The 13,799-nt window shown below is 43.0% G+C and overlaps 1 protein-coding gene across 6 annotated transcripts in view; it reads right to left on the bottom strand.

Moving 5' to 3' along the window:
- LOC106575852 (Nance-Horan syndrome protein) overlaps positions 1-12,550 on the bottom strand; it is a 200,237-nt gene extending 187,687 nt beyond the window's left edge. For 5 of the 6 annotated variants that reach the window (XM_045699498.1, XM_045699501.1, XM_045699500.1 and 2 more), the window contains exon 1: positions 11,949-12,550. In XM_045699498.1, the coding sequence (XP_045555454.1) occupies positions 11,949-12,231 (283 nt within the window). In that variant the 5' untranslated portion in view covers positions 12,232-12,550. The remainder of the gene's footprint in view (positions 1-11,948) is intronic. The other variant, XM_045699503.1, reaches the window with a different exon arrangement.
- Between the last annotated feature and the right edge of the window lie 1,249 nt (positions 12,551-13,799).

Raw genomic sequence — 13,799 nt, 5'->3', positions numbered from 1 at the left:
TATTCACACAACAACACTGATGACATATTAACACAGCGTTGTAATTCACCCTATTCACACAACACTGATGACATTAACACAGCGTTGTAATTCACCCTATTCACATAACAACACTGATGACATATTAACACTCAGCGCTGTAATTCACCCTATTCACACAACAACACTGATGACATATTAACACTCAGCATTGTAATTCGCCCTATTCACACAACACTGATGACATATTAACACGGCGTTGTAATTCACCCTATTCACACAACAACACTGATGACATATTAACACAGCGTTGTAATTCACCCTATTCACACAACACTGATGACATTAACACAGCGTTGTAATTCACCCTATTCACACAACAACACTGATGACATATTAACACCCAGTGTTGTAATTCACCCTATTCACACAACAACACTGATGACATATTAGCACTCAGTGTTGTAATTCACCCTATTCACACAACAACACTGATGACATATTAACACAGCGTTGTAATTCACCCTATTCACACAACAACACTGATGACATATTAACACACAGCGTTGTAATTCACCCTATTCACACAACACTGATGACATTAACACAGCGTTGTAATTCACCCTATTCACACAACAACACTGATGACATATTAACACAGCGTTGTAATTCACCCTATTCACACAACAACACTGATGACATATTAACACAGCGTTGTAATTCACCCTATTCACACAACACTGATGACATTAACACAGCGTTGTAATTCACCCTATTCACACAACAACACTGATGACATATTAACAGTCGGCTTTATTATCAGACTCTAGGCGTTCTCTAGCCTTATACAGACAGACAGATAGGACAGATAAGAGAGAAAAGAGGGGGGATTCAGACAGTGAGAGAGAGAGAAAGAGAGAATGAAAGAAAGAAAAAAGAGAAACAGAGAAAAGACAACTAGCTACCTATTTAGCCAAGTGTAGAGTGTAAAGAGAAAGGGAGGGAACAAGGGAGAGAGATAGAGAGGAGAGATGCTGCAGTGCATGTCTATACTGTACTGTGCTGTGTGTCTGGTGAGGAGGGAGTGGTGTCATCTCTCTCAACTTGCTCCCTCTCTCCGCTGCTGCTTCCTGTGACCCACTTCCTCATCTCACCAACACCTAGGTAGCTGGCTGGCTTGTCAAGGCTACAACATGCTATTTAGGAGTTGAACAACGTGGCCACTCTGTAACAGACCTATCATCTTAAAGGCACAATCTGCAATTTAAACAGCCTGGCCCTGCTCCACATGATCGTTCTTTAAACCTTGTTTTGAAGCCATACAGATTTGGGGTTTTGTTCGGTTAAGGCAGTTGTAGTAAGTTCGTAATAAGGGATCTATGAGTTCTATTCTTCAAGAAGCAATTTGTTAGTACGTATGTGGCCTTTTTCAGGAAGCTAGGTGTATGACGATCGTCACTACTTCACAGGAGAGACATTTAAAAAAAATCTAAATGCATATTCTTTTTTCAGAAATGCCTTCTTCAACATGTGAACTTTAATGTGCCTTAATAATAAACGGGTATACCATCTGTAAATATGAATACAATTGTTCAATTACAAGCCTAGTTGGTTTAGCCACAGAAAAAGACAGGAACCTTCACGCTACCCATGATTGGTTGAGACAATTGATGGGCTGGACATGCCAAGAGATTAGTTCTGATTGGTCTGCCATGTCACAGGCTTCTGTCTATAACATGAGCTGCTCAGATAATCCTTGCTACCGGGTTTTAAAAACAAGATATAGCCATGGAGAACTGCAAGTGTTGCTACTGCTCTCAATGACATTGCTGCCCTGAATTTAGCAGGCGCAATTGACAAATATCAGTGGGAAAAAGTTGTGATGGACTACTTTCTGGAGAACGATCGTCCCATGTTGACTGTCTCTGACTCTGAAAATGAATCAGACGATGAGGAAATCCCTGACTTAGGTAAAATCATTTTTTTCTGTATTTTATCCCCTTTTCTCACCGATGTCATGATATCCAATTACGATCTTGTCTCATCACTGCAACTCCCCAATGGGCTCAGGAGAGGCGAAGGTCAAATCATGCGTCCTCAGAAACATGACCCGCCAAACCGTGCTTCTTAACCTGTTGGGTCTAGGGGGCAGCATTTGCACGTCTGGATAAAAAAAATGTACCCGATTTAATCTGGTTACTAATCCTACCCAGTAACTAGAATATGCATATACTTATTATATATGGATAGAAAACACTCTAAAGTTTCCAAAAATGTTTGAATGGTGTCTGTGAGTATAACAGAACTCATTTGGCAGGCAAAACCCTGAGACATTTTCTGACAGGAAGTGGATACCTGATGTGTTGTATTGACTTTAAACCTATCCCATTGAAAAACACAGGGGTTTAGGAATATTTTGGCACTTCCTATTGCTTCCACTAGATGTCACCAGCCTTTACAAAGTGTTTTGAGTCTTCTGGAGGGAGATCTGACCGAACAAGAGCCATGGAACGGTGATGTCCCATTAGACACCTGGCGCGCTACTTCATGTTGGGTACCCTCGTTCCAATACGTTATAAAAGAGTATGCATTCGTCCACCTTGAATATTATTCATGTTCTGGTTAAAAAGGCCCTAATGATTTATGCTATACAACGTTTGACATGTTTGAACGAACGGAAATATATTTTTTCCCCTCGTTCATGACGAGAAGTCCGGCTGGCTTACATCATGTGCTAACGAGACGGAGATTTTTGGACATAAATGATGAGCTTTTTTGAACAAAACTACATTCGTTATGGACCTGTGATACCTGGAAGTGACATCTGATGAAGAGAATCAAAGGTAATGGATTATTTACATAGTATTTTCGATTTTAGATCTCCCCAACATGACGTCTAGTCTGTATCGCAACGCGTATTTTTCTGGGCGCAGTGCTCAGATTATTGCAAAGTGTGATTTCCCAGTAAGGTTATTTTTAAATCTGGCAAGTTGATTGCGTTCAAGAGATGTAAATCTATAATTCTTTAAATGACAATATAATATTTTACCAATGTTTTCTAATTTTAATTATTTAATTTCTGACGCTGACTTGACTGCCGGTTATTGGAGGGAAACGATTTCCTCAACATCAATGCCATAGTAAAACGCTGTTTTTGTATATAAATATGAACTTGATAGAACTAAAAATGCATGCATTGTCTAACATAATGTCCTAGGAGTGTCATCTGATGGAGATTGTAAAAGGTTAGTGCATCATTTTAGCTGGTTTTATGGTTTTGGTGACCCTGTCTTTGACTTGACAAAACATTACACACAACTCTTGTAAATGTACTGTCCTAACATACTCTAAATTTATGCTTTCGCCGTAAAACCTTTTTGAAATCGTAAAACGTGGTTAGATTAAGGAGATGTTTATCTTTCAAATGGTGTAACATAGTTGTATTTTTGAAAAATTTGAATTTTTACATTTATTTGGATTCAAATTTGCCGCTCTTGAAATGCACCTGCTGTTGATGGAGTGCACCACGGGTGGCACGCTAGCGTCCCACCTAGCCCCAAGAGGTTAACACCCGCCCGCTTAACCCGGAACCCGCCCGCTTAACCCGGAGGAAACACCGTCCAACTGACGAACGAAGTCAGCCTGCAGGCGCCCGGCCCGTCACAAGGAGTCACTAGAGTGCAATAAGCCAAGTAAAGCCCCGCCAGTCAAACCCTCCCTTAACCTGGACAACACTGGGCCAATTGTCCTATGGAACTCCCGGTCATGGCCGGTTGTGGCACAGCCTGGGATCAAACCCGGGTCTATAGTGATGCCTCAAGCAGTGCCCTGTAGTGCTTTAAACCGCTGCGCCACTTGGGAGGCCCCGGTAAAACTTTGTTTCTTCCTCATTGAACTAGACATTGTAGAGTCTTCCAATGACGGTGATGGGGAAGAAATGGAGATCAACAGTGTTGTTGTTACAGAAGAAATTGACAGAGTTTTGAAATCAGTGGAATGCCCTGTGGAAACCGAGTTTGATTGTTAATGTAGAAGGAGTCAAAAAGAGAACACAGAAGGCTGTTTTATAAAACACCTGTCTCTAGATTACATCTTCAAACTAAGGGCAACCATGGCCGTGAAGCGTTCATACATGTATACGGGTAAGAGTCTAGCTATATTTTCAGATATTATACATTTCTAAAGTCATTTTCATTGCAAGTTAAAGCGTACTGTTAGCTAGCTAGCTAATGTTAGCTGGCTGGCTCACTAGCTAGCTACGTGTATGATATGTGTAGTAATATTATTCAAATCTCAGAAAGCCGTTTCCATTGCTACACTGAACAAAAATATGAACGCAACATACAACAATTTCAAAGATTTTACTGAGTTACAGTTCATATAAGGAAATCAGTCAATTCGATCCAGTCGATCCTGAGCATCCCAAACAAGCTCAATGGGTGACATGGGTGTATGGGTGACATGGGTGATATGCGTGACATGGGTGACATGGGTGATATGGGTGACATGGGTGTATGCAGGTCATGGAGGTTTCCTTCTTTTCACTCTATCATTTAGGTTAGTATTGTGGAGTAACTACACATTTTGTTGATCCATCCTCAGTTTTCTCCTGTCACAGCCATTGAACTCTGCAAACTATTTTAATGTCACCATTGGCATCCTGAGCGGTTTCCTTCCTCTCCGGCAACTGAGTTAGGACGGACACCTGTATGTATTTAGTGACTGGGTGTATCGATACACCATGCAAACTGTTAAAACCTGTTAGGGCTAGGGGGCAGTATTGACACGGCTGGATAAAAAACATACCCGATTTAATCTGGTTACCACTCCTACCCAGTAACTAGAATATGCATATACTTATTACATATGGATAGAAAACACCCTACATTTTCTAAAACTGTTTGAATGGTGTCTGTGAGTATAACAGAACTCAAATGGCAGGTCAAAACCTGAGAGATTCCTTTACAGGAAGTGGCCTGTCTGACCATTTCTTGAACTTCTTTTCCATCTCTATCATTTACTAAGGATCTCTGCTCTAACGTGACACTTCCCACGTCGTCCATAGGCGCTCAGAGCCCGGGAAAAAACAGAATGTCGTCATTCCAGCCCCAGGCTGAAACACATTATCGCCTTTCTCAAGTGGCCGATCAAGGGACACTGGGCTTATGCGCGTGACCCGACCGCCCCCGCCTTCGGGATTTTTTCCTCTGTTTGCCGAAAAGGAGATTCCCTGTCGGAATATTATCGCTTTTCTACGAGAAAAATGGCGTAAAAATTGATTTTAAACAGCGGTTGACATGCTTCGAAGTACGGTAATGGAATATTTAGAATTTTATTGTCACGAATTGCGCCATGCGCGCGACACTTCTTTACTATTTCGGATAGTGTCTGGAACGCACGAACAAAACGCGCTATTCGGATATAACGATGGATTATTTTGGACCAAACCAACATTTGTTATTGAAGTAGCAGTCCTGGGTGTGCATTCTGACGAAGACAACAAAAGGTAATCAAACTTTTATAATAGTAAATATGATTATGGTGAGTGCTAAACTTGCCGGGTGTCTAAATAGCAAGCCCGTGATGCCTGGGCTATGTACTTAGAATATTGCAAAATGTGCTTTCACCAAAAAGCTATTTTAAAATCGGACATATCGAGTGCATAGAGGAGGTCTTTATCTATAATTCTTAAAATAATTGTTATGCTTTTTGTGAACGTTTATCGTGAGTAATTTAGTTAAATGTTAGCGAATTCCCCGGAAGTTTGCGGGGGGTATGCTAGTTCTGAACGTCACATGCTAATGTAAAAAGCTGGTTTTTGATATAAATATGAACTTGATTGAACAAAACATGCATGTATTGTATAACATAATGTCCTAGGGTTGTCATCTGATGAAGATCATCAAAGGTGAGTGCTGCATTTAGCTGTCTTCTGGGTTTTGGTGACATTATATGCTGGCTTGAAAAATGGGTGTCTGATTATTTCTGGCTTGGTACTCTGCTGACATAATCTAATGTTTTGCTTTCGTTGTAAAGCCTTTTTGAAATCGGACAGTGTGGTTAGATTAACGAGAGTCTTGTCTTTAAATAGCTGTAAAATAGTCATATGTTTGAGAAATTTAAGTAATAGGATTTTTAAGGTTTTGAAAATCGCGCCACAGGCTGCCAGTGGCTGTTACGTAGGTGGGACGCAAGCGTCCCACCTAGCCCATAGAGGTTAATAATATTTCACCATGCTCAAGGGGATATTCAACATCTGATTTGTTTTTTACCCATCTACCAATAGGTGCCCTTCTTTACAAGGCATTGGAAAACCTCCCTGGTCTTTCACTGCTCGACTGAGGGACCTTACAGATAATTGTGTGGGGTACAGTGATGAGGCAGTCATTCTAAAATCATGTTAAACACTGTTATTGCAAACAGAGTGAGTCCATGCAAGTTATTATGAGACCCGTTAAGCCCCCCAAAACTTATTTTGGCTTGCCATAACAAAGAGGTTGAATACTTATTGACTCAAGACATTTCATTTGAATTAATTTGTACAAATAAAAAATAAACATTATTCCACTTGGACATTATGGGTATTGTGTGTAAGCCAGTGACAACAAAACATCTACATTTAACCCACTTGTAAATTCAGGTGTAACACAACAACATGTGGAAAAAGTTAAGGGATGTGAATACTTTCTGAAGGCACTGTAAAGTATAAACAACACATATTTTGTGAACAAGGAAGTGTAAAAAACGGAGCCAAAACTTTTCAAGGGCCATTTCTCAAAAGTGGGGTTACAAGTTTATCAACTTTCAACGTAGCAGTACTTTCCCATTGTTCCTCCAAACTGCAGTGAAGCTCAGAGCCTGTACTTTAATCCAATAACAAAAACACCATTTCAAATTTTGGAACATAAGACTGAAAAGAGATGAGGGGTCACATATTGTTGAAATGACCACTGAACAGCAGGAACTCTTATAGACTGTGTCTTTGAGAAAGCCAATCAGATTCTCTACAGTGTATATCATTTACAGCAGGGCTCCTGAGCTGAGATCACAAGTGCTTGTTGATTATCGCTGTGAAAAACCTAGTCATGTGTCATTCTGATTCACACAGGGTAGCCAATGACATGACAGCCAGAGTAGAGAGGAGAACTCATGGCTCTCCATGCTACAGCATATTGACTCCTGTTGACCAGATCAAATCAGATCCTAATGAAGGTAATCACCACCTCTCCTCAACTGTAGTTCAAATGTTGTACAAAAATATAACACGAGAACAGTAATGTAGTTCAATGTAGCTTATTCATCAACACTCAAACATAGTACTGTAAATGTATACCTTGGTGATTATAAAATGTATGCCACTAACCCATCCTCTGGACTATGTATCAATCACTAGGGTACATATTGGATAGAAAAAACACATACTTTAGTGAATGAAAAAGTCCACACCTCCACCTCAGGGGCTGACTGACCCTTTTAATGCAATGTTGTCAAGAGCACAACGGATCCCTGAACAATCTGTCCTTTCTGTCAACAGCACAACGGATCCCTGAACAATCTGTCCTTTCTGTCAACAGCACAACGGTTCCCTGAACAATCTGTCCTTTCTGTCAACAGCACAACGGATCCCTGAACAATCTGTCCTTTCTGTCAACAGCACAACTGATCCCTGAACAAACTGTCATTTCTGTCAACAGCACAACGGATCCCTGAACAATCTGTCCTTTCTGTCAACAGCACAACTGATCTCTGAACAATCTGTCCTTTCTGTCAACAGCACAACTGATCCCTGAACAATCTGTCCTTTCTGTCAACAGCACAACTGATCCCTGAACAATCTGTCCTTTCTGTCAACAGCACAACGGATCCCTGAACAATCTGTCCTTTCTGTCAACAGTACAACTGATCCCTGAACAATCTGTCCTTTCTGTCAACAGCACAGCTGATTCCTGAACAAGCTCTACTTCCTGTTCTTTAAGATGTATCCCTCAGGCCTCAGGGTGTCTTATTCACCTGGCAAACCTCTCAAACAGCACCAGGAGTTTTTTTTGTGTGTGTGTGTGTGTGTATCCTTGTGTTAGTGTGTGTACCTAGCCCCCCCCTCAGGGTCAGTTGTCTTTAGTTTAGACAGGAGGAAATCATTAAGAAGCCTTTCATTTCAGAGAACTAAGACCTGAGGAACACCAGCCACAGCATGTCTGGTAGTGGATGGAACTAAGAACTGAGGAACACCAGCCACAGCATGTCTGGTAGTGGATGGAACTAAGAACTGAGGAACACCAGCCACAGCATGTCTGGTAGTGGATGGAACTAAGACCTGAGGAACACCAGCCACAGCATGTCTGGTAGTGGATGGAACTAAGAACTGAGGAACACCAGCCACAGCATGTCTGGTAGTGGATGGAACTAAGAACTGAGGAACACCAGCCACAGCATGTCTGGTAGTGGATGGAACTAAGACCTGAGGAACACCAGCCACAGCATGTCTGGTAGTGGATGGAACTAAGAACTGAGGAACACCAGCCACAGCATGTCTGGTAGTGGATGGAACTAAGAACTGAGGAACATCAGACACAGCATGTCTGGTAGTGGATGGAACTAAGAACTGAGGAACACCAGCCACAGCATGTCTGGTAGTGGATGGAACTAAGAACTGAGGAACACCAGCCACAGCATGTCTGGTAGTGGATGGAACTAAGAACTGAGGAACACCAGACACAGCATGTCTGGTAGTGGATGGAACTAAGACCTGAGGAACATCAGACACAGCATGTCTGGTAGTGGATGGAACTAAGACCTGAGGAACATCAGACACAGCATGCCTGGTAGAGGATGGAACTGAGACCTGAGGAACATCAGACACAGCATGCCTGGTAGAGGATGGAACTAAGAACTGAGGAACATCAGACACAGCATGTCTGGTAGAGGATGGAACTAAGAACTGAGGAACATCAGACACAGCATGTCTGGTAGTGGATGGAACTAAGACCTCAGGAACATCAGCAACAGCATGCCTGGTACTGAATGGAACACATGAATGAATGGCACACTGTAAACTACTGAAACAACTCTCTTCTGAGTTCTCCTTGAGTAGAGTTCATAGTGAAACTATTCCCTTCTCAGGGCTAAGAGGCCAGGGGGTCAGGGAGCCAGGGGGGGTCAGGTCAGGCTTTGATGCCTTCACATGGCCCGCCCCTCCCCTGTGGAGAAGCAGAGAGACGGTCTGCTCTGTCTGGGCTGCTTGTGGAGGGGGGTAGAGGATTTGGGGGTTCCCTGGCCATGTGTCTAACTAACCCCAGCCTCATCACTCTCACCAACATCACCATTCAGCCTCAGCCTCCACTCCAGGCTCTTTCACACTAAACTAAGATGACAAGCCAGGTTACCCACCACCTCTGTTGAGATGACATTATAGAAGGCCAGGCCATCACCAATGATAAGGGTAATCATTTTATGAAACTTCAACTGGCTATGACTAACTAAGAGTCAGTGTTAGCAAAGAGGGCCACTTCAGGCCAGAGTAGCTTCATTTGAAAGTTCCCTGTCAGTGTAAGCAAAGATGGACACTCCAGGCCAGAGTAGCTGCATTTGAAAGTTCCCTGTCAGTGTAAGCAAAGATGGACACTCCAGGCCAGAGTAGCTCCATTTGAAAGTTCCCTGTCAGTGTTATTAATGAGGGCCCCTTCAGGCCAGAGTCGCTACATTTGAAAGTAATTTATTTTCTACACATTCAAGTTATTTTTAGCAAAAAGTTTGAGCACCTGCTAATAACCAACAAATGATTCAATTCAAAACGTGGCAGATCAGATCAGTGGGCTGGAAATAGAAATAAATAGTCTCTAGTCTAGATTCCCAGCCCCATTCATTTGCATTGGTCAGTAAAGTCCCACCTACCTACAGTACATGTACAAATGACCTCAACTAACCTGTACCTCCGCACACTGACTCAGTACCGGTAACCCCTGTATATAGCCTCATTATTGTTATTCTATTGTTATTTATTTTAGTTTTTTACTTTAGTTTATTTGGTCAATATTTTCTTAAACTGCACTGTTGGTTAAGGGCTTGTAAGTAAGCATTTCACGGTAAGGTCTACCTACACCTGCTGTATTCGGGCGCATGTGACAAATAAAGTTTGATTTGATTTGATGCATGCTTAACAGCCATAAACATAGAATTAGGCTTACTGGAACAGGAATCCCCATTCAAGCCAATTGCAATGGCCTGAGGCTTTTTCCTGTTCTAGCTATTATATTTCTTTGAACACAGCATCCCAGAGAGCTAGGGATTAGTTTAACATCAACACTGGAGAGGAACGATCCTCATCCTCCTCGTCCCTCAAATCCAGCCATTGACAGTCCTCCCTTTCGCCGTTTCACTGGCTTAGTTTAGCCATGCTGCTGCCCAGTCTCGGCTAGCAGCATGCCTACCTACAGCCAAACCCAGACCACATCATCATCACTGCATCCATCCACACCATAGTTGGCCTCTATCCCCCCCCCTCTCTCTTACTCTCTGTCTCTCTCACACTCTCTCTCTTTCTCAGTACTCCATGATGATTCACAGCAACAGCAGTAGCACTACAATATCCAGGCTACAACATCACCACCACATCTCAGCTAGGTGACTGTTAGAAATAGTGGAATATGTGAATGTCTCTCTTTTCCTTACGTAACTAAACCATGGCTTGCATTACACTGACTGCTGTGGCTCGAGGAAGAGGGAGGGAGGGAGGGAGGGAGGGAGGGAGGGAGGGAGGGAGGGAGGGAGGGAGGGAGGGAGGGAGGGAGGGAGGGAGGGAGGGAAGAGAGGGAAGAGAGAGGGGAAAAGCCAGGGTGGATGACTGAAATGAATTTTAAAGATGGAGTCTTGTTTTTTTTCCACCCTTCATTTCGCCTGAGGCTTTAGAATGCTGTTTAGTTCAGTGGAAATAGAAGGCTAGGCTACGGGAATGAATCCACATGATGTTGCTGATGCAGGAACCATTTTCAGACAGCCTATGAATGCATAAGGTCAGTGCAAGGTACCTACCATTCCCTATCTACTACACCATATGATGTAAAAAGGACATCAAACAACACATAGAACATCAATAGATCCAAAACAACATCTAGCCTATTCATATCTATGGGCTTGCAGTCCCTCCAATTGAGGCCACTGGGTTTCTTCTCAAATGCATCCATCCATTGAACAATTGTCTGTGTTTAATCATAATTTTATCTGACATAATTACCAGTCATATACTATCTATCCATGACTTCATATTCGGACTGTGTCCATTTCCATATAAAGTCATTATTAATGCTAGGACGAGCTGTGCTGTCAAGGGTGGGTTTGCTCTAGCGGCGGGTGATGAGTGTCAACAATATTACACTGCATTCTGAGAACGATATTCAACATTCCATATTTATTCCTTAACTTCCATGATAGAATGTTGCGTTTTACGCATTCCAGTCACAGTTATATTAGATGCAGGCTAGGCTACTATCAAGAGAGGATGAGGATGTGGAGAATACTGACACTGGTACCACTGCCCATTCCAATGCAGACTACACGCCCCTCTGTGGCATGACTTCTCCAAAGCTCAGAAATTCTACATCAAATGACTTTTAAAAAACTGCCAAGGGAAAAATACGCACGGATGTGAAACTCCAAACAGCGCATAATGGGTTTGTGTGGGCGTATATTCATATTTTCGATTCGTTATAACAAATTCACAATATCAGGGCCAGGTCAGTGCAATGCAGGTGTGCGCATGCATCCGTGTGACACATTTCAATGTGGAGGAGATTCTAGTGTGGGCTCGGGCGCCGCGAAAATCGAGGCGTGTGCGTCCTTACGACTTGAACGCACTGCGATGCCTCGGAATGAATGGAATATAAACAGAAATCCCACACATTGCAGAAGCAGACGCAACTATATAACATAGCGTACAGTTTAGACATTTTAGTCATGGGGGGTAGGCTACTTACGGACTGCCTCCTTTTTGGGATCGAGACCGCTGGCGTTCTGTTGGATCTTCCCTATTTTATTCTGCAGAACCCAGACCCTCTGGTTGGTGGACATGATCTCGTTCTCCAGCTCCTGAAATAGGGAGCAGGCGTGTTTGGCCAGGTCGGAGAGCTGCCGCAAGGTCCGCGAGAGCACCACATTATTGATGGAACACAGATCCTCAATGTTGAGCGAGCCTTCGTCATTTGGAATAGGTAACCTGCACAGTAACTGGGGTTCTACAATCCTTTTGGCAAATGGCATTTTGATCAACCGCAAAAATTATCCAAAATCCCCCCTAGAAAAAGCACACCAAAAATATCCAAGAAAAAAACTGTCGTTCATCGGGCGGTCTTCCGTCCCTCGTCCCCTCCTCTCCTCAATCGAAAGTTCCCCGTGTCTCCTTCAGACCCTCCATCCTTTTCGTTGCTGAGATCTTACTCCGTCCGTTCTCCCGAAGCGTGGCGCAGCCTGCCTGCATATAAGGATCCGCGCTGCCGGAATGATCTTGGGTTTCCTCCGTGGCCTCCCGGGTTCTAGTTTTTCATTGCTCCAGAGTAGCGCGTGAGGGCTTTAAAGGAAGAGAACACAAAATCCCGGAGTGTTGTCCTCATGATCCGGATCAGGATTCAGGAATAGGGGAAGCTATTCAAGCGGCAGTAGTGTTGAGCGCCAAATCAACGGCGAAGCGCGTGCTGCATACTGTCTCTACTATTACAGTCATAACGGGAAGAGCAGCGAATGAAAAATAGAGGGCTGGAATATAGTCAGATCTTTGTCTTTGAGAAAAGATTCAGCTTGATCTAATCTTTAGCTGCATTGCTGAGGTCAAGATCATATAAACTGTATAAACCAAAGAAAAGTCCAAAGGCATTGGGCCGATAACTACAAAAGTCTATTGTTTATAGAACTGACAGACAACACCAATTAATCATTGACATTTATGATAAAAACGCAGGTTCATTGTTCCTATGTAATAAAACAAGATACGCCACACCAGTTGCCAGTTCATAGGTCTTCTTCCAGAACCAGTGTTTAAAGCCATGCAAGGGCTGACCATCCATGATATCAAAATGATAGATTTAACCAGGGCTGTGTTTATTTAAATGAGCTTTGTTTAGAAACACTGGAGTAAAACAAGCTTATATTTTGGGTTCTCATGGAGTGTGACAGTTAAACTAAGCTCATGAGGCATTTATAAGTTATATTCTTCAAGAATCAATGGGTTCATATCATTCATTTCTGAGTCCAAAAGTGGATGTGCCATCTGCTGATTTCCCCTTTAACACAGCCCTGTTGACCCCTGTCAGGCCTGGTTCTGTATAGTGGTCATTTAACACAGCCCTGTTGACCCTGTCAGGCCTGGTTCTGTATAGTGGTCATTTAACACAGCCCTGTTGACCCCTGTCAGGCCTGGTTCTGTATAGTGGTCATTTAACACAGCCCTGTTGACCCCTGTCAGGCCTGGTTCTGTATAGTGGTAATTTAACACAGCCCTGTTGACCCTGTCAGGCCTGGTTCTGTATAGTGGTCATTTAACACAGCCCTGTTGACCCCTGTCAGGCCTGGTTCTGTATAGTGGTCATTTAACACAGCCCTGTTGACCCTGTCAGGCCTGGTTCTGTATAGTGGTCATTTAACACAGCCCTGTTGACCCTGTCAGGCCTGGTTCTGTATAGCGGTCATTTAACACAGCCCTGTTGACCCCTGTCAGGCCTGGTTCTGTATAGTGGTCATTTAACACAGCCCTGTTGACCCCTGTCAGGCCTGGTTCTGTATAGCGGTCATTTAACACAGCCCTGTTGACCCTGTCAGGCCTGGTTCTGTATAGC

Source organism: Salmo salar, chromosome ssa17 (assembly GCF_905237065.1).
Source record: "Salmo salar chromosome ssa17, Ssal_v3.1, whole genome shotgun sequence".
Lineage (NCBI taxonomy): Eukaryota > Metazoa > Chordata > Actinopteri > Salmoniformes > Salmonidae > Salmo > Salmo salar.
Note: the sequence above shows the minus strand (reverse complement) of the source record. Positions and strands in the feature narration are given on the sequence as shown.